At 38.8% G+C, this 27,589-nt stretch overlaps 1 protein-coding gene across 1 annotated transcript in view; it reads left to right on the top strand.

Moving 5' to 3' along the window:
* The window catches only part of CHRFAM7A (CHRNA7 (exons 5-10) and FAM7A (exons A-E) fusion), a 37,933-nt gene extending 15,388 nt beyond the window's left edge, over window positions 1-22,545 (top strand). Inside the window, exons 3-10 of the mRNA XM_053954610.1 lie at window positions 4,220-4,264; window positions 8,031-8,140; window positions 12,738-12,817; window positions 13,676-13,843; window positions 14,227-14,421; window positions 15,661-15,747; window positions 16,261-16,370; window positions 18,466-22,545. Coding sequence (XP_053810585.1) covers window positions 4,220-4,264; window positions 8,031-8,140; window positions 12,738-12,817; window positions 13,676-13,843; window positions 14,227-14,421; window positions 15,661-15,747; window positions 16,261-16,370; window positions 18,466-18,984 — 1,314 coding nt within the window. The 3' untranslated portion in view covers window positions 18,985-22,545. The remainder of the gene's footprint in view (window positions 1-4,219; window positions 4,265-8,030; window positions 8,141-12,737; window positions 12,818-13,675; window positions 13,844-14,226; window positions 14,422-15,660; window positions 15,748-16,260; window positions 16,371-18,465) is intronic.
* Window positions 22,546-27,589: the final 5,044 nt, after the last annotated feature.

The following is a 27,589-nucleotide window of genomic DNA, read 5'->3' as shown; positions in this document are numbered from 1 at the left end:
CTCCAGCCTATCCTCTCAGTACTAAGCCTGTAGGAATTCAGGCTTTTTCAGCTGATACAGTTTAGTGAGCTCAGTGCATGACCCTAGAAAGGAACGGGAAGAAAACCCCAAGCTATGTGAGGCAAAATTTAAACATAACAGGATTTTAAATGATGGGGGGAAATGTCATTAGGCACAGGTAATTTGACACTGTGGATCAGAAGATGTTGAGAATGTTCAATGAGCAAGTGCTGAGACAATAAGAGCTAATGAACTGACTAACCTGCTGGTTAGTCACTTAACAAAAGTGAAAATCAGTAAAGAAAGTGTCTTGCATGTTTCTCACTGGCTGTCAGAGTGTTGTTAACTTCAGACTACAGTTATTGGCTTCAGTTTTGCTAGAGGGTACCAATCAGGAACACAGTATTATGGACATCAACAAGTGATGTCTTAAAATGTTCTTATAAAGTCTTTGTTAAGGTTGAAAGTAATTTAAGCCCAGTTCAAAGAGCCATAACTTTTTCTGTAATTCAACCACATAGCCATAAAGATTCTACATTGAATCTACATTCCCTGGGAAGTATGTGTTTCTTGCTAGGTGCTGCACATCACTGCATGCCACTCTCTAGGCATGCAGTTTTATTTTTGTTCTTTTTCCCCTTGCAGTTGCCAAGTAGCTTTTCTAGTGTGGATGCTAAATGTGCTGAAATCAGTTTGAAAGTCTACAGATGTCGTTACAGAGTTTATAATGTCCAGGCTAATACCTTTCACAAAGCATTATCAAGTTTCTCTCTCTTTTATGTATTCTGACGAACACAGGGTAAGGGAAGGATAATTTGAGGCTCTGGTAACTGTGTTTCCAAAGGTGATCAGTCTGATGGATTATATAAATTTAAAAACTAGACAAAACCTGGCGTGGGAACTGGAAGAATGGAGACAGTGCAATTTCCTTCAAAGACTTGCAGAAGTTATTACCTCTACCTTCAAAAATGAATCAAGGACTATTCAAGTCTCCTGATGCCAGCTACTTTCCCTCCATTAACTGCTCTGCCACAAAATAACATGACAAGCAGTCCAGTAGCAATTTCCCATCTGTCCTCTCTGCAGTTATGGATACAGATGACCAAAGCAGCCTCCACCCACCTCCCACTGTGCCAAGGAAACCTAACTCTCCATTAGCAGGGCTACTTGGCCAGTACTGTCTGAGTAGCAAGTAACTTAAAGCAGCTGGTTTGGAGGAAAAACCACACCAATCCCAACAGCATGATACAGTGTCTGGTCTCACTCTCTGTTGGGAAGATTCTCCAACAACTCAGATTATACTGTGAAGTCAATTTTCTTTCCTCCTTTATAGCAGAAAAGTTTTTGTGTTCAAAACACAAAGTGTTCTGTAAGTGTTTACAAAATGAAGTGACAAAAACTGGTGAAGTTCTTTGAAGCATTTCAAGCCCACCCATCATTTTACAGGGAGGTACTGCACAACTCTGTTGAAAAGAGTGTTAATGTAGTTTGCTGTGAAGCATTTAAAACAGTGTCCAAAAAACTCTTCTAAGCAGGGAGAAACCCTGCAGGATGTCTCCTGCCCCACCTTTTACCAGCTTCACTTGGGGCCACAGAGAGTGACAAACCCTCTAAAATCAGAACCTTTCCTCTAGTGATGGATGAGTCAATCCAATAATGACTAAAATATTGAAAATGGTTTGCTCCAACAAACAGTATTAAAAACTCAAAACACTGCTATAAACCAACCCTCAGCAGGCAGTAAAGGTTTTATATCTGAGGAGCAATGGTAGGATTTATGATTCAAACACTGATGGACCCTTAAATATAGTGATCCAAGTGGAAAATATTTAGTTCATATGCTACCCTCTTTCAGGCTCTAAATGCTTCAAATAACAGAAAGAAATACCATGAAAACAGCACAGGCCATCTTCACTCAGGGCTTGCCTTCACAGTACAAGTCACATTTGAGTCAGTGCTCTCAGAATAGGCTCTTTGAGCTAGGTTTGAGTGAAAGATCACACTTCAGAATAACTCTTAGCTTTCAGAATATGCTTGCAGAGTGTCCTGCATGCCAACCTGTGATGGCTCTGCCATGTGCCTGGCACTGGCAGGCAGCTGAATCATGCTGCCAGCAGTACAGCTGATTTAAAAGTCTGCTGTCCCCCTCAGCTCTGCTCCTTTGAGTGCTCAGTGGCAGCTCTCTGGCCTGGGTCTGTGATCTGCATTGATGGTAGAGTTCCTTCCTGCTACTCCTAAAATAGTTGCCATGCCTGTGCTGGGGGCTCAGGCCCTCCCATGGCACAGCATCAGCAACACTCCAGCTTCAGTACAATCCCTTTCTTGCTGCTGAAAAGGACTTTTTAAAACATCACTAATTTAAAGCTGGAGCCATTCATGTGTAGAAAGAGATCACACTGGGAATAAAATGAGAGTTTAACTCAGGATTTAACCATGCAGAAGTACATGCCATTCAGCTAATAGTCCTGAAACAAGCTTCCTGCAACATAATGGATTCTGAATTGCCCTGCACCTCTGAGTAGCCAGTTATACCTGTGCAGAGAAACCACCCAGCAGTGGTGCTCTCAGCTTTGCTCAGGTGCTGAGCCAGGACAATGCATTATAGGAACTTCTCATGTTCACAGAACACAGTTCTGTGTTCTGAAAGCAAACAGAGCTTTCAGAAGATGTTATTTTGGAGGACAAGTTATCATTGGCAGTATTTCCATCTCATGTAAAATTGCCTATGATGAATAGAAACATGTAGATTTTACACGCCCTGAACTGGCAACCCTTCTCAACAGACTTTAGTTCATGGTGATATGATCTCTTAAAGATTGTTTCTTCCTTAATGAATTAAAGATCCCATACAAGCTAGTTTTGTAGTGCTCTAACACTGTAAACAAGCTGAGAGAGGTTCCAAATTAACGTTTGTGGCGCTAGAGAATAACAGCTACTAGTGCAAGTTAATTACTGCTTTGCCTGGCTGACATCTTCAGCAATGCCTTCACCATGCAGATTCAGTGGAGCTTTATAATGGATTTCTGAAACCAAGCACTTAGAGACCTGTTTCCCCAGGATGCCATTTAAATGAGTTGTCCACTTGAAATAGTTTTGAAAAAGGTTCATGGAGGTGATGAAGCAGAAAATAGAGAGGAAAAGTGCTCAATGACTAACTGTGGTCTGTGATTATTCATATGTTTTATGCTTTTTGTTTTAAAGCAAGGTAGGAGTGTGCATGATGGTAGACTTTACTCATGCACATTGTCATCTTTATTTAAAATGTTTCTATTTGTATGTCGTACATTTAGTTGTGATTACACACAGCCTAGTAACACTGTCATACGTTTACTGATGCCCCTCCTCAAAAGGTTTCTCTTGCTTTAAAAATGCCATTGTCCCTTGCAGGATACTTGATTTTATATGCTCTGTAACTTCCTACTAATGTGCTGATCTAAAATGTTTGCAATGAAAGGTCTTTCAGGAGTCCTTTTTCGTTAGTAGTTCACAAAACAAGAACAGAAGAGGAAAATTTATCTTTAGTAAATTGTGTTATTAAAAAGGGTTTTTTAATTGTATGAAATATGATTAAACATTTTTGTCCGCAACTTCAGCATTAACGTTAAGATGCCTGCTGTGTCACCTGAACTTACATCAGTCACAGGAGTGCAGGGGAAATGCCTTCAAGGAATAATAATATTCTGCCCTGGCAACAGTTTTCTGGTAAAGCTGATGCAGCACTTTTTGTCAGTTCCACTGACACAAGTGGTGCCACTTGCCTGTTAAGAAGCTCCTCAGAATGGCCTCAACACCCCTCAACTGAGCTTAGCCCCATTTGAGCGTAGCCACACTTTGCTCATTGTTCTTTCTACTGCTGGATAAGGTTAATTAGTGGGAGGGCTGCTCCTAAGAAAGGTGGTACAGGCAGCCCTGCTGTAATCTGCCTTGCCTTTGGAGGCTCTTTATTAAAGAAGGCGCCCCAGGGAGGAGTCTGGCAGAAGGATACCCCCAGGAAACAGTTTGACCGATTGTGGTAATGCTAAATTGAAATTAAAAAGATCCTTCCATGAAATGAAAACTTCCATTCCAATAAGTGAGTGGCAGTGGTTCCCATTGCTTTGAAAGGTACTTTAGCATAACTGGTTATTTTCTAGTAGTCAAATGTATTTAATGGTATTATTTTATCTCTATGGTACTAAGCTGTGGTTTGTTTTCTTCTTCCTCTCCTCCTTCCCTCCAGGATGAAAAGAATCAAGTATTAACCACGAATATTTGGCTACAAATGGTAAGTTTTGAAACAAAGTATGTTTGTTTTTCCCCTTCAGCCTTAGAGTTTAATCTGGTGAGGGGTTTGAATTTTAGAAAACTTTCAGGTCTGTAGAGAAAATATAAGTTGACTCATAATTCCATGACAGATTTTCTTTGCTACCACTAGATAGCACAGCAGACAACTTTGTCCTCATTAACTCATGGCCAACATTTCTGGGTAGGAGTCAATTTTTATTCACTTTTTAATAAATGGAAGAGATAATAGACAATTCAAAAACTTTGTGAGAGTATTTTAAAATCGTTTTCTCTGAAAGGTTACATTATGACTCAGAATTAACAAGGTGCTTCTTAGCATGCTGACTCCTGTGGAGTCCTAGGGCATCCACAAACATTTCTACCATAAGTTTGTCTTAAGCTCTGCAAAGACGGTGATGTGGCGTTTTCTCCATCTACAGCAGCATGGATGAGAATTTACCATTAGTTGAATTCCCATCAGTACTACAGAAACCAAACTGTTTGGGTTAGGTAAAGGAAGTTACAGAAGATTTCTGTTATTCCAGACAATCACATGGCTTTTTGCAGGAACTTTACGCCTTTCAGTTTCTTGTTCATTCAGTTTAAAGGCATTATTTTTTCTTTTATTGTTACATTTTAGATAGAGCACCTCACTTGCCCTGGGGTAGGCCTCGGGAAACAAAGGAAAGACTATTCTGATGACCTGTAAGAATAGCATGGCTATTCCATATATTCACAAAGAAAATCTGACATGGAAGAAACACTCAACTCATGCTTTTTTACAGGCCTGTTGTACAGCAAAATTAAAACTGTCAAATATAATATGTTTTTGGCTTTTACCTACAAAGACCATAGCTCCTATGATTTCTTACCAGTAAAAGAGACAATAATTCATACTCAAGAGGCTGTAATTTATTTTTCTTCTCTTTTATCTCACAGCATCCTTATCCTTTTGAGTTTGTTTTTTTTTCCCTTTAGGAAATTTTTGATTATATTATACATTCTGTATTTCTTTTGATTTATTCACTTTTGCACATTAAGACTGCAATGAACAGATCACTTGGTTACTACCAAAAAATGTAGCCACTCCTCATGCTTGTGTAGACATAAAAATAAAAGTGTTTGCAAATCAGCTGTCTATTAATGATGTTCTAGACAGATGCAAAGCAAAGCTTAAGGCAAACATATGTCATTCTATTATTCTAAATGATCTACGTTTTCCCCTGAAATCCCTCTCCATTGCATTCCTTGATATATATGTCTGTATAAGCAGCAATGTATCTAAAATGTATTTTGATACAATGTATCTTAAATGTATTTTATATAATTATCCCCAAAATACTTAAATACAAAAAATAACTCGAGAGAAAGGGCAATATAAATCTAGTATTTATACATGCAGATTATTTCATCCAACCACTTTGGTGGCATATCCATGGCAATACTGTTCAGCATCAAAAATCTAAAACTTGATCTAAATTATAGCAGGAGCCTTGCTTAATCACACAGATTGGAACTAACCAAAGCACCCTGAGCTCTTTGCTATTTTAATCCAAATTAACGGTGCTTCAGCTCCTTCAGCTCTAAAGTTAAAGCAAAATGAAGCAAATCATGCCCTGCTGGATGGGTGAGCACTTTGTACACAGGGCTAACAGAGCAACCATAACATCGGCTTAACATTATCTCGAATGCAGCCTTGAATATTAAGTTCTCTGTTGTCCTTGGCCTGTCTTTACGTCACTCAGCATCACCCTGTGCTACAGTGTTGTGGCCATGGTAACTCCTAACGTAAGCTGGGATGGCAAATGATTGGATATGTTGATATCCAGGATGCCTTCAGCTGGCAGTGAATGCAGCCTGCCAGTCCTGGCTCTGCCACCACGAGTGTGAGTGACCTGCTCTAGCAGCTCCTGAGGATGAGTCACCCAAAGCCACAAGAGCCAAGGCTTTCAGTGACTTAAACCCACCCAGCTTATTTGCTTACATTGCTGGCCTTTGGAAAAAACAGATGTATCCTGGCATCTCAGGACTTCTACATTACACAAAGATGAAGTGGTAAAAAAATTACAGCGACATTTGTCAACCAAGAAGTTAATGTAAAACAGTTTACTGTAAAAAGCATGTAAACTTCTGAAAAAATATGAGAAGCAGTTGATCAGCTTACAGAAGCTGTGTATAGATGGCTGTGAAACCAAGAATTATGAACAGAGACAAATAATTGAAGATTTCCATAAAAAAGGATTATTTGTAGCTAAAGGAAAAAAGAGTGCATGACAGATCTTTTGTCCGGTTTTGCTACAAACTCATTGTAAAAAATAATGAGATAAATATAGAAGCACAGGCCAAGAATAAATATAGTAAACACTTCAGAAAAGCTGAATGATGAATGCTATTAGTTGTGTTGAATGCATCAAAATGGTCATTTATGCTGTTGTAAAGGTACGAGAATGTATTTGAATACCTGCAGCATGAGGCTAACTGCCTCAAATCAAAACTTGCCTGTGACAGTAATACAAGGAATTACATAGATCACTTTGATGTGAATATCCCATGAGAATGACCAGTAACATTTACCTCCACAATACCCACTGGCAATTTTTCCTGACCTTAATGTCTGTCAAACATTTTGACAAGGACCACTAGACTGAAGGGGTAAATGTTGTACATTTACTCACCCATTTAAAAGTTTACATTTAAGAAATTAACATTTGGCATTGCAACAGCTTGGTAAATCTGGACAAGTCCTCACTCTAAGTTACTTGCCTACAGCCAAGTGAAGTTAATGTAAACAACATAATAATGGAGATACAGAGAAGTGCATTATAATGAAGTATAGACAGAGAAAATTTGGTAAATTTTGTAAAATGAATTGAACTTTATTCCTTATACCCTTGGTGCTCAATAGAAACCACCCTAGTATCATGACAAGTCATTTGCATAGTAAGGAGTGATGTATAACCTCAATTTCATGAAAATACAGCAGCTTATGCTGCTATTTCCTTGGAGTGCAGGAGGCAAGCAGCTTGCTGGGGCTGCCACAGTGCTCAGCTGGCTGCAGTCTGGGGCTCTGCTCCACCATATGTTTCAATGCAGAGTGTGGGATTTAGCAGTACTGAGCTCAGATCAAAGCCCTGCTGGTGCAACTGTGCCAGCCTGCCTGTGCCAGCCTGCCTGTGCCAGCAGCCAGGCCTGGGCTGAAAGGAGCACAGGCAGCCCCAGGGCAGGAAGTGCCAGCCAGGGAGGAAACTTGTGGGACTGAGCAGTGCTATGGAGCAGCTGCCTCAGAGGTTGCCCAATGCCGGGCCCCAGGACTGCCAAGACCTTCTGCTGGCATTACCCTTGTGCCATCACAGTCATCTTCTGTGAATGCTAGCTGCTCTACCCCATGCCTATTAGCAAGGTACTACAACCTGAGAATTTCCAACCACAGCAAACAAAGTTGTCTATGAAGATAAAGCTAATGGAAGTCACTGTATGAATTATAAAAGCAGTTCAATCCCAAACTGGCATCTCAGACACTGTGAACAACAAACCACAAGCACCCCAGATCTCTTCTAGGCTGTTATGTGCACTGCAGTGTGAATTGAAAATTAGGGGTTTATGAGTTCCATTGTGCTCTAGGTGGCCTTATTCACTCTTTCCAAACATTTCAGTCCTTGAAGCTAAACAAGAGAACACCTATTGTTTCAGCCCATCCAGTCCCTAGAGAACTACAGTAAACCAGTGGATGAGATGACCTAACTTAACTTTTTGTGTGTATGGCTTAGTACTGGACAGATCATTACCTACAGTGGAATGTATCGGAATACCCGGGAGTGAAGAACGTCCGTTTTCCTGATGGACTCATTTGGAAGCCCGATATTCTTCTCTATAACAGGTAGACACACTTTTCTTTGTGTGTGTGGGGGCATGGAGGGAAGATCATAGAATTATAGACTTGCAAAATATCCCTTGAAAGCTCAACTGCTCCTGCCTTTCCTGGGAAAGGGAGTCTACATGAAGTTTTCTAGCACCCTGTCCAAACACAATGGTAAGGCAAGTAAATGACATAATCATCTCATCAGAATGCCTAGATTTTAAAATAATTTTCCAAAACTTTCTAGGTGTTTGGAAAACTGGGAAATTACTAGTCTCCTGTTCACAAAAGAGAAGGACATATTTGCAAATACTCTGTGAATAACAATATTGTCCCTACTACCATTCTAATTGAGTAGCTTCTATAAGATGGTGTTTAATGGTATAGATAATGATAATTTTCTCTGAAATTTTTTGGTCTAAATGGTTACTGGTGAATTCAAATCTGATGTTTGCCTGCTTGTCAGGGTTTAGTTTAGGTTTCACTATAGACAGGAGAGGTAATTGCCAGGAAAGATCTTTGCATTTTTCCATGTCCAGTTTTAGTGTTATTCTTTCTTCCTGCTGCAAAAATAGCTGAGATATTTGCTGTTCTCCTCAAACTATTCTGAGCTGGGCCTATTTCAGGGACAGACAGATTGCCATCAATCCACTGCAGAACCTTTGGCTGACATTGAGAGATTCTTTGGCTGTACTGTTGCATGGTAGTTCCCATTGTGGGATTTATTTAGTTCAAAAAATAAAACACTGAGAGCTGCCTATTCTATAACAAGTTGCCTTTTGCTGCAGTTGTTGTGGGCTTGTGTGCTGTTGCCCAGGTACTGGAAAGAACTTATATCTGCTCTGTACATGGAACACTGGCTCTTCTGTGGTAGCCAGGGTACATTGCTTTGCTGCCTGTGCAGATGACATGAACCTTTTGTCTTCCTGATGGTGTTCTTTCCTTTGTTTCTCTGCCAAGTATCTCATAGGAACACACCCTGCTGTGCTTATCAACCTGATTCCCCTTCCCACTTCAAGAGCTGCTCTTTGTTGCAACAAGACCTAGAGAATAGCAGTTCCCAATGTCAGGTGCAGTTTTTGCCCCATTTGCCTTTTGGTGAGCACCTTTATGTTCAGTGTTGCAGTCACAGGTGCTGTTGCATTGTAATAATGGAATAACAGCACCAGTGGCAGCCTTTGCCAGGCACGGGGTACTTCTCTAGGGCCTGCATTGTGGCAGTGCTTGTCCCAGAGGTACAGCTAACACTGAGTGATCTCCAGCTACCTCGATTCCATAAATGACACTGTTCTTGGGAGAATCTGACAAAAGACTCCTTCATTTCCATTGTCCTGATGAATGATACTCTGTGTATACCATAAAATTGGTACTCTACAACAGCAATTTAGTGATTTCCAAAAAAAATGAGTTATGACAATATTTTTCCTCATATATATCACATACGTGAGAGAGACTTGCAATGTGCTTGATGATTTAGGATTCAGTATTTAAGTATATCCAAAATGAAAGGGTAATAGTTTAGGAATTAGTCATATTAATATATGCCTACTAACTGTAGCTGGAGTGGTTTATAGAATGAGAAGGGTCACAATAACCTGGAAAACTGAAGCCACAATTTTTCTGTTAATACAGGTTTTCAAATCTTCAGATTGTTAACTATGACTCAGTCATGAAATAATTATTCTACAGTTTCTCTATTACAAACACATATTTAATCCAAAAATCTTACACAGAGTTTAGTCAGAGAGCAAAGCTATTTAAAATAAATTCTTATTCCTGTTTGAAATTACATTGGGAATATTATGATGTTCCCTTCTAGTGACATGCCATTTTGAGATAGATGCTTTCAACTTTTATGCTTCACCAGGGACATGCATCTGCAGTTACAGAGAAATTAATGAACTATAAATTCACTTTCCATTTTAATGAATGCACGTTTCACTATGTCTTGAGTTCTTACACATCTTGCTGCTGCCTAGTACAGAGAAACTGTGGCAGCTGTATTAAATTTTACATCCAGTCTATTGTGGGGAGAGCAGGGCCAGTTCACCTGTAGTTCTTCTGAGGAAAGAAAATCTAGGCCTTTGTACAAATTCCAGGATTGACTGTGTTTGTGTCATGTGGACTGTCTTCCACCTTTAACTAATTAAAAGTGTTCATTTCTGGTGGAATTATTTTCCAAATGGCCACATAGTGTTCAGTATTTAATGGAATAACAAAAATTCTGGAAAGTATATATCATTTTAAGAGTTTCATTTTTCCAGTTTTATAAACAGGTAAAGTTCCAGTGGGATTCTATCTGCTAGGTCCAGCTTTGTCATCTCAATGTCCTGTAATCAATATCTGTTTTCAAGTGGTTATACCCTGAAGAGGAAACGTAGCAGAAATTATTTTCTATCACTACATTACATTTCAGTCCAGTCTCTTTAAGCTACTTAGTGCATTCCCAATAGAAGCAGTGCATTTCAGAAATGATTAGAAGCACAGCATGGAAAAACACATGCTCCTTTTTAATAAAAAAAGAATTTCATGTTTGAATCTGATTACCACTGGATATTCTTTTAAGAATGTGCCTCTGAAAGGCAAAGTCATGTGGCAATGAAATCAAGGTTCCTTGATCATTTGTGTTCTTGAGAAAATTCTATTTTTGCCAATTACCAGGAACAGCAGCAAGGTCTTAGAATCAGCTCCCTGGTGTTTAACTGCCCTCCACTCCAGAGGAAGAGAACAGAACCTAGCCCAGGAGTCATTAATTCCCACTTAACAAGTGATTTGTGTGGCACGAATAATTTTACATCCTAAATTTGACTACTTATTTGAATTCCATCATCTAACCCTTATTAATTTCAAGTCACAGCAATTATTTGTCTAATACAGAACCCTGTTGGAGGACTTTAGGTCTGGTTGTCTAAGGAAATGAGACCCATGCACCCGTGTGAATGTGTGTGTGATCTTGCTGCCCCTCTCCCCAGTATCCTCTGCCAAATTTGGCAATACAATCAGTAGAGATTTTTGCAGCACCAGTTTCTTACAAATATCACAAGAACAGGCAGCCAAGATCTGGAAGGAGAAGAATTAGAGCTGGAAGAGCAACACAAACTGGGAGAATCCAGCCATGAGCTGTGAACTGAAGGAGTGGCTTACACTGCTCAGTGGCCTTAGAACTGAGGTGCCTTTGCCCCTCAGTGTGCTGGAATCAGGCATCAAACATACACAGTGCTGAGACTTCTCTGCTTCTCTTCATAGTTCAGATTAAATGCTTGCAAGTATTTTCAATACTCGTGAGCCTTCAGGAAAAAGTGCAATTCCAGATGGGTAAATAATTATTTGGATTTAGCTTTTGTTTGTCTGCAAATTTCACAAACCTGCCCAGATATTTTTTTGAAGTCCAAGTTCTTCAAGTACATAAGGGGAAAATAAAATGCAAACTAAAAAAGTCTAAAATAACACTTGGTTTATTTTAGCTTCTGAGACACAAAATTTGCATCAGACTAGATCAAATATTAAATTCCTCTTTTCAAAAAAGGAATATTTCAATAAGGGTTTTCCTACTAAGAAACACCTTTTAATATACTTGATTTTCTGCTAGAGTTACAAATATTTCACTTTATGACCATCTCAGATTTTTGCTCTGTTTTTCTGATGATACCTTAAAGGGTGATGAGAAAATTATGAGATACTAAACCACTAATAGGCAAAGAGACATTAGAGACTTGCAGTGTTCCAATCAATCTGGAGATGCACAGATTTTGAAAGTCCAGATTGCTGCAAACATCCAGACCCTGAGGCTTGTGTGCTCCTCTGCCCTGCACTTGCCTCATGTGCCAACCCACCCCTCATGTGTAGGTTGGAGACTACAGCAGTACAACAAATACAGTAGCCTGGGTCTCATTGTGTTTCCCATATAGAAGTCCTTAAAAAGTTAATGCCTGGTAAATTCCTGGGACATACTGCCAGACAGAATTGAGATATTCCTTGGCAGTAGATGCAAATTCATAATTTGTCATCTCCAAATGACATTATGATTCTTTTTCTAGAGACTTGTAAAGACAGCACAACAGGGCAGTGCTGGCCACACCACTACACAGACACCTCGAACAAGGCTGCTTTTTCTTCTTGTCTGAATGCAGTTTGTGGGTTCTGAGATAGATAATGAAAGCTGGAGCTGCATTAAAGGGTCTCATGTATGACATGTAGTAATAATGCTCACCCATACAAAGAAGTAGGAAAACACAGACACTGGAGTATCCATCTCCTCAGTATTCATTAGCTGCTAACGCAGACAGCAAGAGAACAGATTTCCCTGTACAGTTGCTTGAGAAGTTTTAAAAAAGTGCTTACTTTCCAAAAGGAAATCAATAGAGCCAAGGCACTCTAATTAATCTAATGGGCAGGTGAGTGGCAAGAATGAGGTGGCTGACCTTCCCTTACAGTTCTTAATCAGGAGCAAACACAGAAGCATCAGGCCAGTTACTCTGAGGCCACAAAAAACTGATGGCAGGAAAAAAGCTGGCAAGTTTTGGAGGTGACATAGTGCTTTTATGAGAACAGATTTGTCTCAGACATTCTTCAGCCAGTTAAAGAGCAAATAACCCATTTTGTTTTTCCCCTGTTCTAGTGCTGATGAAAGATTTGATGCTACTTTTCACACTAATGTTTTAGTCAATTCTTCAGGACATTGCCAATACCTGCCACCAGGTAGGCTGTTTTCATGTCATAAATTTTAATAGATTACTTGTGTGTGTGGTTTCAAATTTGCCATAAATTCTCTTACATTTTATTTGTTTAGCTAGCATCATCTGATAGATGTAAGCCTACATGCGTTATGGTTATATGGTTAACACTTTTGCATGGAAACTGTCATACAAGATACACGTTCTATTACAATTATGGAAATTCTTCTGTAATAATGCACAATTTCAGAAGTTTGTAAATCCTTACTATAAAAAGATGTTGTTTATTAAAGTCATGGTACATACCTCAATAAATTTTTATTTCATTATTTTAGCATTTCTTTTATTAATATGTTAACTTTACAGTAAGATGCTTGGTAACATCTTGCTCTCTTAAGATATTCCATTTGGTGGGGGGTTTTCAATTCAGTTCTGAAAGCTGCTGAAGGACAGGATCTGACTCAACAAGTGAAAAAGAAGCTCACTTTCCTGAGTAATACTTTCACAATTTCTTATGTTTCAGGATTTCTTACTTTAGTCAGTAAAAGAAATAGAAACAGATTACATATTCTGTTTCATTTCTTCCTGAAATATTGTATCTAGAAATCTGAGCTCTTCTCTGAATAGTTTTCCAAAATGTGCCAAAATGGAAGAGTATTGTTAAAAAATAGTAAATAACATCAGTACATTAATGGTACAGTTCTTGCCCTTCTCTAATGACTGACTTTTGCTCTTTACATGTCAAGACAGGACTGAGATTAAATATACTTTATAAATGAAAAACAGAAGGCACAATGTAGAACAAGTTCTGGTTACAAAATGTACATGAAATTCTGTGGAACAAGCATTTCTATTTAGTGCTCTTGTTTAAAATCTCACCCAGGCATATTTAAGAGCTCATGCTACATAGACGTGCGCTGGTTTCCGTTTGATGTTCAGAAATGTAACCTGAAGTTTGGATCCTGGACTTATGGAGGCTGGTCCTTGGACTTACAAATGCAAGAAGCAGATATATCTGGCTATATTTCAAATGGAGAATGGGATTTAGTAGGTAAGCTCTCCATTCCCTATTTACACTGTGAACTTGCAGTTTTGCCCCCACAGCTGAAATGAATGGTGTAACAATTGGGAAATGAAGACAGAAATTAAATTAATAAATGACCTAGCCAGTGGCATTTGAAACTCTTGAGAACAGATCTCAGATGCAAATCAACATAAAAAAAAAAAAAAGAAAAATTTCCTGCTCGAGTTCTCTAAGTATCTTTTATCTGATTTTCCTTCATCATCTGAGAAAAAGTGGGAATTAAGCTTAGTAGTTTTACCTGTGCCAGAACTTGGTAAAACTAATTTTTTCCTTTAAAAAAAATAAACACTATATAATATACAGTTTATTCACATTCATTTCTGGTTTTCTTCCTCTTTTCTCCTACACAGGAGTTCCCGGGAAGAGAACTGAGAGCTTTTATGAATGTTGTAAAGAACCCTACCCAGATGTAACCTTCACAGTTACTATGAGACGTAGGACTCTCTATTACGGACTCAATCTCCTTATTCCTTGTGTCCTGATATCAGCACTTGCCTTGTTGGTTTTCCTGCTTCCAGCAGACTCGGGTGAAAAAATCTCACTAGGTAAAGTGTTAATAGAATATTGTAAATATGACCAAGACAAAAGAGGTTGTCCTTTTAAAGTTTCTTTTTAAACAGTCTTAGGCAGGAGGAATAGTTTGTGTGTCCTGGCTCACGAGCTATTTTTAGTGTTCGATGGTGAACCAGCAGAGGCATAAACAATTCCTGAGTACCCTCCTTAAGAAGCAGGCTTTCATTTTTTGACATTTATTTGCTGAATCTCACATTCATTAGGTAAAGCTTAAGTTACAAATACACATTTGAACACTTTAACACTGAATTCTTAATACTTCCTTTCAATATTGAATTGTATTAAGAGCCTATGATGTCTTCTCAGAAAGATTGATTCTAATTGCTCCTATTTTATGTTTTATAGTGAATTTTAACTTAAGCAATGGTTTGTATAACAAATCCGATTTTGAGTACTCGATCTTTAAGATGGAGTTTAACTGTGTAAAGAAACCTTTTGTCCCATACAAAATTCCAATTAACTGACTTCTACTAAGTAAACATTGCTGTTTAAATGTAGAAAAAATTGACATTTCTCCAGAATATGGTTTAATTGAGGGGTAATAGCCTCCTTAATTAAGTTGTCCTTCACCTTATTTTAAGATTAATTCTTTGTTCCTTAATCCTTTCCCACCTGACAATTACTCATTATTGTTTAAGTCTAGTTTTGAGAAAAGAGTTAAGTCTGTTTCCAGAAAGATGGGAACTCATCACTGAGCAACAGAAGTCAAACTCCAAAAATCAACGGTCAAGCCAGCTTGGGCATAATCCCCTGCAGAACCCAACACTAATATCAAAGGATACCCAAGTCCGTCCAAGGCAGCAAATCTGCTTTTGAGGAAACTTATGTATTAACACCACCTGAAGCTTCCATGACAATTAATCAAGTGTCACATGTTCAAATACTCAGATTCACACCATGTTTCTAAAGCTAATACAGTGCAAGAATTGTTTTTATTTGCTTCAGCTAATTAGCAAATGATGATAAAAGTTGAACCATTACAAGGATGTAAAAATAACCATGTCTGTGCAAGCATTGTTACCAGTTTGGCAGCACTGCTACCCTGAACTTGAGGCAGTACAAGGAAGGACAGGAGTACCGCTAACGTGCTGGAGCAGGGTTACAGTGGGATCAAATCTTGCAGAGAGCATTCTTTCAGTTTCATTTTGTTTCTCTCTCTGTTGTAATTACAAGCTACTGATACGATTTCATACTTCATGTTTATCTTTCAGGTATAACAGTTTTATTGTCTCTCACTGTCTTCATGCTGCTTGTGGCTGAAATTATGCCAGCAACCTCTGACTCTGTTCCATTAATTGGTAAGCTTTTAGTCACTTGGATTTTTTTAGCAAACAAGGTGCAGTAACTTTGCATAAAGGTCAGCATTAAGGCAAATCACCAGCTGTAAAATGGATGACTGCAACTGAATAAGAAAAATATTGCCAATTGATAAGAGGCTCTGATGGGTGCTCTTTGCTCTGAATGAAATAGATGCTAAATGTAACTAAATCTTCCCACTGAAATAGTTCAAACAAAAAGAGAAACTTTTCCAAACAAGTGCTAGTCAGTTTATATAATAATGCTGAAATAAAATTAGAAGGCAGCCTGTGTCAAGGTTTATTAGAAAAGGCAGATGCTCAGTTCCACAAAAAACAACACTGGCTATCCCCTCAAAATAATGTCCAATATTTCTGCTGTTGAGAAATCTTTCAAAAGTATCTAGAGCAGCACTAAACTGGAAAAAGAACTAAATGCTATGAATGCATATATAAACACCTCTTATTAAAGCTATATCAGCCAAAGTATGTTCCTGTAATTTCTTTATTTTGCAGCTCAGTATTTTGCCAGCACCATGATTATTGTTGGTCTTTCTGTTGTTGTCACTGTTATTGTTCTACAATACCACCATCATGATCCAGATGGAGGAAAAATGCCTAAATGGGTAAGGTTTGGTTTTCTTTCACTGTCCATTGCATAAATGTCCAGCTTGGGGATGTGACAGAGTGGCTAGTGGCCCGTGATTACCTCCTACTGTTAAAAACATATAAATCCTTCCCAGACATTTTGTTTGGAAAAGCAGTTTCACCAGAAATGAGGTGTCTAGATATGTTCCATCTGGTTGGTTTCTTAGGAAACATTTGTATGCAAGAGAGAATGAATACACTTCCACTAACTTCTCATATCCTTCAAAACAGCTATGTGCAACTCAGGATTTTGTTAAAACCTAAATATATAAATGGTGATTTGAAGGTGATTTTCAAATAAGCTCCAGATGTTAGAAGTGAACCAGGTAGAAGAATAGAGTAAGATGTTGATGGAGATGAGAAATGCATGAAATACACTACTCTTGAGGTGCAGCTGTGCAGCCGCTGCATACTTAGCTGCTGTCCAAACAGAAACATCCATAGCCTAAAAAGCATCTGTTAAAGATGGCTGTTAAAGTGGAATTTTCTCTGAAAATCCTGATCTTTATATATCTTTTTGAGAGAATCTGTAAAGTCCAAAGAATTCAAGTATTTTTTCTAAGCACATAAGACTTTTTAAATAATGTCCTTTTATGAGGGGTGGGTTTTACAGAGAACATTGTGCTGATATTAGATTACTACACACTGCTGTCATCAGCTAAATGTCCCCTCCTTTGACTTCACCCAGCTCATGGCAGCATCAGGCCTTTCTGAAGATGGAAAGACTTTTCCTCCTTTTTCTCTCTAGAACAATGAGATATTATCATCCTTACTAGCTGGAAAGAAGGCGCATACAGCAGTACCCTGAGGACAAGAGATAATGAGAGATTCCCTGGCTTGTCCTGGGGTGGTGAATTTAAAATAAATTTCAGTGAAGAGAATTAAAGGTAGATCTCTTTAGACATGTGTTTGATGACCTAAAGGGGACAATGTTTAGTACTGAGCCAAACATCCTCAGATAACAGAGTACTTGAGGTTGAGGAGTGAGCTGTACTGTTGAGAAGCTGAAGTCCAACAAACATTATTTGGGCACTGGTAGATTTTGGATCAGGCGCTCAATTAACAGAATATTATTGGAAATATTGAATATATATTCAAGCTCCTTCTTGGTGGAGCTTGATAGCATAAAAAAGTAATAGGGCAAGACCTGTCTCTGGCTGGGATATTTGCATGCATCTACTCTGAGTAAGTACATCTACTCTCAGAATAAATGGACCAAATCTAATATTAATTACAGGAAAAAGTTTGCATATTACATGATACAATAATATTTCATTAGAACTTTGAAAAATAAATGCTGGAATGAGCTCTTAAAATCTGATTTAAATAAATTACGGAAGCTTTCATTTGAAGTGGAACAGTCTTTGGGTTTCCTGTATTTTCTGTAAGGCTGGATTAAGGCAATGAGGAAAACAGTAAAATGATACACACAGATTAAATATGCAAAGTATTTTTTTTTAAATCAAAGTAATTTTTCCACATTTTCTTCATGTTATTTCCAGTTCTCTTTTCTAAAATCTGCAACCAACTGCTGTGAACACAATATGAGAACAGAGCCATAACATTTTAAATCTTGGTGTTCCAGTCCAAAATCTGTTTCAACAGCCCCACCCAAACAGTAATAGATATGTATTTAATATTAGAGCACAAATAAGAGAAAAAGAATTGTAACATTATTGACTACCATTCAAAGCAGTGTTATTAAGACTATTAAAAAGTAACTCTTATTCAGTAAGAGTTTGACTTGGTTTTGTCTAATCCATGATTTTTAGTAAAACTGGAAAAGGCTGCTATGTCATTGTTCAAGTGTCAGGAAGAATCAACACTATGGACACTCCCATCAGAGGAGGGGGGAGTCCCAGAACTGATAGTCAGCCCGAGGCAATGAATGGCACTCTAGAACAAGAAAAGAACCCCACTGATTGGTAAATTAATCAGCTGGAAAACTCCAGCACCATTTTCTAGAATGTGGTGCAGGCTAAGCAGACCAGTCACCGCACCTGCCTGAATACCAGCAGCACCAGAGACAGTGGCTGTGTGAAAAGATGCTTATTCTCAAAAAATTTCTTTCAGACAAGAATCATCCTTCTGAATTGGTGTGCTTGGTTTCTGAGGATGAAAAGACCGGGGGAAGATAAAGTGCGTCCTGCCTGCCAACATAAACAGCGTCGCTGCAGCCTGTCCAGTGTGGAGATGAACACTGTGAGTGGCCAGCAATCCAGCAATGGGAATATGCTGTACATTGGGTTCAGGGGGCTGGAAGGGGTTCACTGCACACCCACCACTGATTCAGGCGTGATCTGTGGGAGGATGACCTGCTCACCAACAGATGAAGAAAACCTGCTGCACAGTGGCCACCCCTCTGAAGGTGACCCAGATTTGGCCAAGATTTTGGAAGAGGTCAGGTACATTGCAAACCGATTCAGAGACCAGGATGAAGAGGAAGCCATTTGCAATGAATGGAAATTTGCAGCCTCTGTAGTGGATCGGCTCTGTTTGATGGCCTTCTCAGTATTCACAATCATTTGTACAATTGGTATTTTAATGTCAGCACCAAACTTTGTAGAGGCTGTGTCTAAAGATTTTGCTTAACTCCTAACTAAAACCTGCTTCTCTGATTGGTATGTAGCAAATAAGAATGTGGGGTTTTTTGATGGCTTGTTTTTAATGAGTATAATGCTTCTCATTGTCTGCTTTCTTTTGCCCCCCCCCACCCTCTGGTCCTGAGTTCCTTTTGGAAGAATGGCACCATTTCAGAAGGGAAGCCAAGAGTTTCTCTCTGGGCTGTCTCTGTGTAGCTCCTCTGAGCACTCTTTTGTGGAAAATGCCAAGTGGCTGCAGGTCCCTTCAGAATGACAGGGTATTGAACCACCACCTCTTACACATGTTCAAACTGGCTGTTCCAAAATAAGAGGTAGGCAATGCCAGAAATGGCACTTCTTCCAGACTTTGTAATAAAGGATAGCACACTCCATCTTATCTATTTGAATGAGTGATCACAAACAAGTTTAGGAGAGGATTAAATCCAAACGGCTGCTCAAACAGAGAAAAGGGAGAAATGTCTTATGTAGTTCTTCAGCCCCTCACTCACATCCTGTAACTCCCTCCATGCACTTTGCATACAACATATATGACTTTTGGGATTTTGAATTTGTCTGAGACACCAGAAACCTGAAAGTTGAGAGGACACGCCACATAACTTGTCCTTCATATCTTTCTGGATTTGACCTAGGAGTTTGGCTTGAATTCTAAAACAGGCTTCACAGTAATTATTGCAGTGTTTACTACTTCTTCCTTCTCCCCAGAAAGGCATTCTTTCAACTAATAACCATTTTAACTATAAAAAAGAAAAATTATTGATTTAAGATGCCTTCATTATCACTTGTTTAAAAAAACCCAAACCCCACACTTGTCTCTTTACTGTTAACTGGATTCCAGTGTGGAAAAAATAACTCAATGTCTTGTACAGGCTCAAGCATAAATGAAGACTCTGAAGCTAAAAAAACCATTAAACCCTGAGATCAAGGTTTTCATTTAAAAATTAAATGTTTGATCTGTTGTATGCTTAGCCTTTTATAGAACTCCTTCTGTTGAGTCACCATAACATTGTCTTTATAAGAAAACTGCACCTTTTCTGCTCACTCTATCATCAGATGGGTATTAATGAAAAATAAAGCTTCTTGTTTCTGTTATAAACTATTAACTGTATAAACATCTATTTATATATACACACTGCAGATATATCCAAGGAAAGGTAAAAACTTAAATACAAATTTTCCCAAGTCTAGACAGGCTTTTGCAAAGGCAAAACTAGTAGTTCAGCACTTTATGTTATTTTTGGTTCTGAAACTCTCTTGTCAATATATGCTTAGTTTTGATGTCACTTTGATGTCTTAATGAAAAGGGCTGAGCTGAGAATACCAGGACTGAAACTCTGTGTGTACAAAAGAGCTGAGAATTACTCCCTCACTGGCACACCAGTATTCCTAACCAGTGCTGTAAGTGGTAGAAGATGTGGGCGAGGATTAGTTTAGCATTAGTTGCTTCCTTTATCCTACAGAATCCAGTTTTTTTGGCTGAGGTCTTCAGAGACACAAACATAGGCCTGTTGTTGTACCATGTTTTTACCATGAAATAAACTCAAGGCCTCAGTTTATCTCTTAAGATGGATTAAAATAAAGTTGCTGTAATGCTTATCCTCCCTAAGTAACAATTTCCTTCTCAGAGTCTGCACCCTTGAAAGCAGAAGAATCAAATTGCATGGAAAGCAAGCCCAGAATCACCTCAGATACCACTCTTCACCTGATTTAACACCTTGTACAAGCACCTTTGTGCCTGAAATAGGGCAGGAGGAGTGAAAGGCAGGCAGGATATGTCTCAGTTTGTGAATTCTGTTTTCCTGAAGGTGCATTCCGAGTCTCACATTTTAAAGATACAAGCAAAACATTCAAAATATTCCTGTAAGTTCATCCTGAAACCATGTGTCAGAATTACTTGTGAAGAAGTTATGCTTTCAGGAACAACTATTAAGAATAAGCCATGCAATAATTCCTGCAAATAGTTTCTAGTTTATAGATTGCATATGAATGGGAAACTATGAGTGCAAACTCTGAAATGTGAGTTTTGTTCATTTGTGAATAACTGCACATATCATGTGGCATGTGCTCCTCTTCTGGGTAATCTTTCTAGGCTAGGCTTCCTGATGAGAATGTTGATTGCATTGGTATTTTTTCCTGCTGCAAGCATCCCTAAATAGCTATGTAGAGTGTTCCATTTAGTCTTTGTAAAGTTTTGGGGTCCTCTTGAAGAACACTTTTCAAAGAAAAATGAAGACTTTTGAGGATTACCTTGTACAACTGGACACAACTATTGCACTCACAGTACATGATGCATGTGGTATAGGAAGCATGAGAGTCTCCCTCCTTCCACCCAAATCCGTTTACAGTATCTGTGGAAATCATCTTTCTAAATACAAGAGGATGGAGAAAGCAAGCTACAATTTGACAGTAAACTTCATTTTCAGTGACAGACACTCCTACCCTTAAAAACTGGAGAGTTTGGCCTTATGTGAAGTCCTACCAGAGTCTGTCACAGTGAGTTGGTAAAACTGTCAGAGAGCTGCGGGTGCTGCCGAAGGGGCTGTGAGACACCAGCATTCTGCCCACGCTGCCTTTATCACTGGCAGGGTCAATGCAAATGTACCAAGGGGACAAGGGAACCCTCATTTTCCTGCTGTTGACACAACCTGTAAACATTTGGTAACGAGTTTATTATACATTTTAAATGTAAGAGTGACTTCTCCTTTATGTTACTTGGCGCTTCTAAGTTAAATTTTCCTGTAATTGAGCTGAGCAAAATCAGTATGGTTCTTGTCAACTTGTGTGTGTCTTAAATATATTTGTGTATGCGCTAAACAATATTTTGATCTAAATGCTGTGAAAAAAATATTTATTTACAATCTTGGGCATAGAGATGGAAATTAAATACTGTATACAGTATGTGTATATAATATCAAATCCTACATATTGATGGTAAAGATCTGTTATAATCTTAAAGAGTCCAGAGAGAGAATAAGAAGTGGTTCACCACAACTAAGCTATGACTTGCCTGACAAATTCAAAAGCTCACTCTAGAGCTCAGGTGTCATGTACAATACTATGTGTGAACAATGTATATTACTTTTTCTGTTTTTATATTGAAATGTATTGAATATTTAAAAGATTTTTTAATATTTAAAAAAATTATTTAGGTGTTAATGCCAAAAAGGTTCCAAACATAAAATTTAAAAAACTTAGTTTTAAATACAGATAAATTATTTAAAAAGTATTTAAAATATTAAATTATTTTATATAGGAATTGATAATACTATGTAAGACTTTTTTTAAAGATATCTTTAAATTCTCTTTACATTCTCTGTGGCTGCAGGATGTAGTCTTAGTTCACCTGTGACAATTCAATTCTTCACCTTCTTTAACGAGACAAGAAGGTAAACCAAAGCCCCAGATTTTCTTTCCTTTGTTTTACTATTTTTTACATTAAGAAACATTGCATAAAGGGCATTAGAAAAAGATGTTACATCTGTCAGGTACTGATTGTCATATAAGCAACTCAATGCCTTTTCAGTCCAGTACAAATAAAAGACTTAGATCAAGAGAGTTTTGATTCTTTTTCATTTTGCTAACATGGAAAAAACTCAAGTGGTAGAAAACATGAATAGCCATAAAAGGAAGAAAGATGTCTTTGGTTATATCAATCTGGGATGACAGTGTTCTTTGATAATTAAATATAAATTCATATCCTCCAGTCAACCAGTCCCACAACAAACATACATTACTTCAGTCTTATATAAGCAATCAAAGTTAACTGAGAAGGACTGAAATACCATGTAAATTTTGGACTGGCCTCAATGCCAGTATTAATTTATTTTTTGAAGTTTAACACAGAAAAGAGAAAAAGAGAAAAGAGAAAAAACAAATCCATACCAGCTGAATAAATTGTTGTTTTTGCCAGCTGCAAAGTTTGTTTGTTGGCTACTGTTGAAAACATATTTAATCAGCAGAATATCCCTCAGATGCAAAAGGATGTGTCATTGTAGTTTCTTGCAAAGAGATGAGTTGTGCTGCCCATGTGCTGAAACAGCTTCCTTTCTTTACAAACACCCTGCTGAGCATGTGCCAGAAGTAAAAGATCAAGTGTTGCTGAACCCAAGACTTCATTCTCCTCATGCTTCCCTAAGTAAGGAACAGCTGAAGAAGACCAGTTTGGTCCAGGGCACCACACGAGTCGTACAAACCTGTAGCTGCTACTGACCCCAGGCTGTCCCTGGGGAAGAGCTGCCATGGTCACAATGTCAGATACTCAAGTGAGGCTCCTGCTGGTGCTGCTCACTCTGCCAGTGTGCCTCACCCAGCTCCAGTGCTCCAGTAAATCTGTGTCACATTTACTGTCAGACTTCAGCAAGTCCAACAGGTTCAGCTTAACACACAGCAGGCAGGCTCCTGGCACTGCCCATGAGCCCACCACACTCACACTCCACCTCAGAAGCCTCTGAGTGGGGATTAAAATCAGAGCCTTCTGTGCTCCTGCTCTCAGGCGTCTGAGTGCTTCAGATGCACACTGAGAGCTGCTGGGGTTTAGGAGCTTTCTCATGAGCAGACCCAATGCCATTGCCCTCTGGGTGGCAATGCCCATCAGAGCACTGGGTCTTGTGGCTATAGAGATTAACAGTACCAGCCACCCAGTTTTAATCCTCAGTGTATCAGGGTGTATTTTACTTCAAGAATACTGATTTCTTAGCCTAATCTCATCTTAAAAAGTCAGTAAATCTTAAAAGGCTGTGAACAGAATCTCCACATTCCAACAAATCTAACCTGGTAATCCAGCAGGATCTCAACAGCACTACAACCACAAATGAAAGCCTTCTACTGTTATCTTTTTTATCTTTTTTTTTTTTTTTTTTGATACATTGCTCCTGCTACTTAAGAGAAAACCTTAGCATTTACATAACATTGATTTATGCTATTAAGCAACTTGAGCAATTTGCAGATGATGGCATAGAGAGAGAATAAAAAGCAATCTCTCATGTCCCAATGAATACATTCAAAACTGCAATTTATTCACAGAAAATGAAAGTATTCTGAAATTTAGCATCAGTGTAAAGATATCACAAGTAATCCACTGGGCTTTCAGAGCTGCAGTGACTTGTCCATGTAATGATGCCATACAGGAATAACAGTTTAAACTTATAATTTGAGCAATATACCTATTTTTGCCTTTAAAAACCCTCAACAAAACCAAAACTCAGCAGGAATTTAACAATTAACATGATATAATGCTACTCTGGAAAATGTGTACATTCGAATAACATCTATAGAGGCCTTCCTCTTAGCTAAACAATTAAGGATATAACCCAATGTCTCAGTGCCTATATAAGGCAGAGAAATCTTTCTGCTGAGTCTGAAATTCTGGGATCGAGACCACATTCAATCCAACAAATCTCACAGTTACCATTTATGTATTAGTCTGGTTCATGGGAGGTATGTGAATGAATAAGCCAAATATTAAATATTGATATTAAATCGGTTTTAGGCTAAAAAACAATCTGCATTTCAGAGCAGGATATATGCACAACATCCCTAAGACAATATTATCCTATCTCTCAGTGTACATGTATTACATACAGCCATGAAATATTTCAATAACAACTTTAGTTCCTATAAAAGAATTCTGGTTTGAGATTGCTTTTGCTAGCACAGCACATTTATTGCTCCCTGTCCTTCTGAATTCTGGCCACATGAAACCTAATCAGCAGACTATTTTGATCAGAAGAAATGTTGCAGGACTGACATTCAGAAATCCTGTGTTAAGTTTAACACTTAAGTTTTCTGACTTGTCATCAGAAAATCTGATGTTATTGTGCCAAGTTGTGCAGAAGGAAGATGCTTCAATGGGAATTTCATGCCAGCCCTGCAGGGCACAGATGCCTGGGCAGTGGAGGAGGCCTTCCCAGATGGCAGCAGAGCAGTGGCAGGGCAAAGCAGCCTCCCCCATCCCTCCATGTGTTATGGAAAGTAAGTTCTCCTGGTTCTTCCGACTTAGCTCTGTATGAGGATACACTGAGTATATGCTGCCTTTACTTGTCAGCCAGCAAGATGTCATTTATTTTGATGAGGTAACAATGTAAAATACTTGGGAATTACAGGTTGGCATACACAGCTCAATTGGTCTCTTCTTAAGACCATCAGAAACTGTCTTAAACTGCACTAAGCTGAAACCAGGTTAACAGTATGGACAGTGGTTGTAGTTCTCTCTTTGCTTAGCACTTTTAAAACCTATAGAAGTTAATCCGCTGCATCGTTCTCTGCAGTCGAGGTTAACATTAATATTCCTGTTTGCAGTTAGCAAAGTGGTAACATTGCTCAATGATACTTTACACTTTTACACTGTCCATATTGTTTATAACCAAAAGGATCTTGCAGTGAAGAGATTAGAAACAAGGACAAGAAGCCAAAGTATTCTACCTTTTAAAATTAACTGTGAAAGATAAAAAGGGCATATGAAGGACTGGCAGGGTGGAGGCAGGTTTGATATTATCACCAGCAGAGAGATGTGACATGTCATCAGTACCACACCTGCACCCCAAAGCCCAGAAAGCAGCAGAGTCTCTTTGACCACCAGCAGCTGAGCACAGCCTGTGCTGTTTGTGCCAGGTGGGGCTAAGAGGGGACAGGTCCACATTGACTGGGGACAGAGCAGTCACAGAGGGCCAGGCTTCAGTCTGGGTCCTTAACATACCTGCGCCTCATTTGTGATGACTGCACTTCATTTGATGACACACAGAGGTACAGGTCTAGAGCTGGTCGTGGCTTGAAGCATTTTTTCTCTAACTCAGAGAATTCCTCACTGTCCTCCCCTATTTCTACATACACATATAAAGTCTGCTCCTCCAGGGAAACAGGGTTGATATCAAACACATTCAAAGACTTAAATAAACTTCTGCAAAATATTCCGAGAAATCTATGTAGAGGAAATATCTATGTTGGCTCAAAACCAGTATGGTTCTGTTGCTAAAAATATACTGGAATTCCTAGTTTTCCAGTAGATTTCAGTTGCAGTAATATGCCAGAGCTTTCATTATGCCAGCTGATAATGAAATGGGGGTAGCAACCTTCTTACTGAAATTTTGAAGCAATCTGTGTGGGTTGGATGAGGTATAAGTGAAAACTCCTACGGCCATTCCAGCCGAGCACATTCCAGTCTGTCTTTTAAAAAAGCTCACTGTTCTCTGCAATCATTTAATGGATTGCTCCCTGCACCTAAAAAAGCCAACCCATAATGAATGGCACTTCAGACATCTAAAGTGTCCAGCCACAGTTCTGAGAGGTTGGATCTGTGCCCATTTATTTTCTCACACACTTTTCCCAGTGCACAAGAAAATATTCTGTGTACTTGGAGCAATAAAACTGGCAGAGTGCAAATTCTGAGATTTGTGTCTCCATATACTGGCTTTATAATTTTAACATTAATCCTATATCAGTGTAAATGACATCTTCATTTTGCAACTTCTGCAAGTTCAAAACCTGTCTCTAGCTCCAAAGACCCAAAGAAAAGTTGTATCATGTCTCTGCATGGCAGGCAGAGTAAAAAACAGCAACAGAAAAAAATGTTTTCTCCAAGATAAACAATGCCAGAACTCTTTGCATAAAACCAGTATTTGTCATCTTTCATATATAAACCTTATTTAGATCACCTGGGCTGAGAAATAGCTTCATTTACATAGCAATTCTTTGACATTTCAGAGATGGCTCTTTTCATATCTCAACTTTCTCTTTAGTATGCAATGTGTTTGGTCAAAGAGCTTTCATTACTGAAAGGGCCTTCTCCTCCAGTGAGGGTGGGGAATGTTTTCTCTTGAACAGAGTTAGTATGGAAACTTCAATAGTCCTGTTGTGCCACAAACTGCATGACTGATTTGGAAAAACAGTCTGGATTGGGGAGCACAATGAGGTTACAGGTACTCCTGTACTTTTCTCAGACAGCAGCAGTAGCATTGATTTTCCCATTCACCTGACAGAAATAAAACACTTAAACTCACTCTTTCTTCATTTACCTAATACAGATGTGTATGGTCCAAGCTTTGTTTAACTGTGGTAGCAGGAGTGAATGCCAGAGATTGTAGTCAAAACCATAATTATTTTTACAGATTTTTTTTTTAGGTTTTAACTGTCCTTTAGCCTAAATGTTGAAATCACAGAGTAGCTAGAACCCAACATACATTGAGATCAGACCAAAGCTAGAAAAATACACGTACTGAAGGAAGCTGGTGAAGCAAGATGTATTTTTCACCACCAAAGTAGTTCAAAGGAAACTGTAAAGCAGAAAATTTTCAGTTCCCACACTGCAGAGGACTCAATTTGCTACTCTGTGACAGAGCAGAGCACGAGCTCTTGCTGAGTCAGAGAGCTGCTGAAGCAGTGAGTGTGCAAGTGCTGGTCTGCACGCAGGCACAGGGAGTCGTGCTGCCACCCGCTGCGAGCCAATGAGCCACAAGGAGCAGGAAAAGACTCAGCAGGACTTCAGTGGAAGCAAAACTTTGCAGGGGGGACAGCATGTCCTTAGACAGACAACAGGCCCCTGTGTTAAATGGTTTCTATCAAAAGTTAGGAATACTATGAAGACCACAAGTTTACCAAAACTG

This window comes from Vidua chalybeata, chromosome 13 (assembly GCF_026979565.1).
Source record: "Vidua chalybeata isolate OUT-0048 chromosome 13, bVidCha1 merged haplotype, whole genome shotgun sequence".
NCBI lineage: Eukaryota > Metazoa > Chordata > Aves > Passeriformes > Viduidae > Vidua > Vidua chalybeata.
Note: the sequence above shows the minus strand (reverse complement) of the source record. Positions and strands in the feature narration are given on the sequence as shown.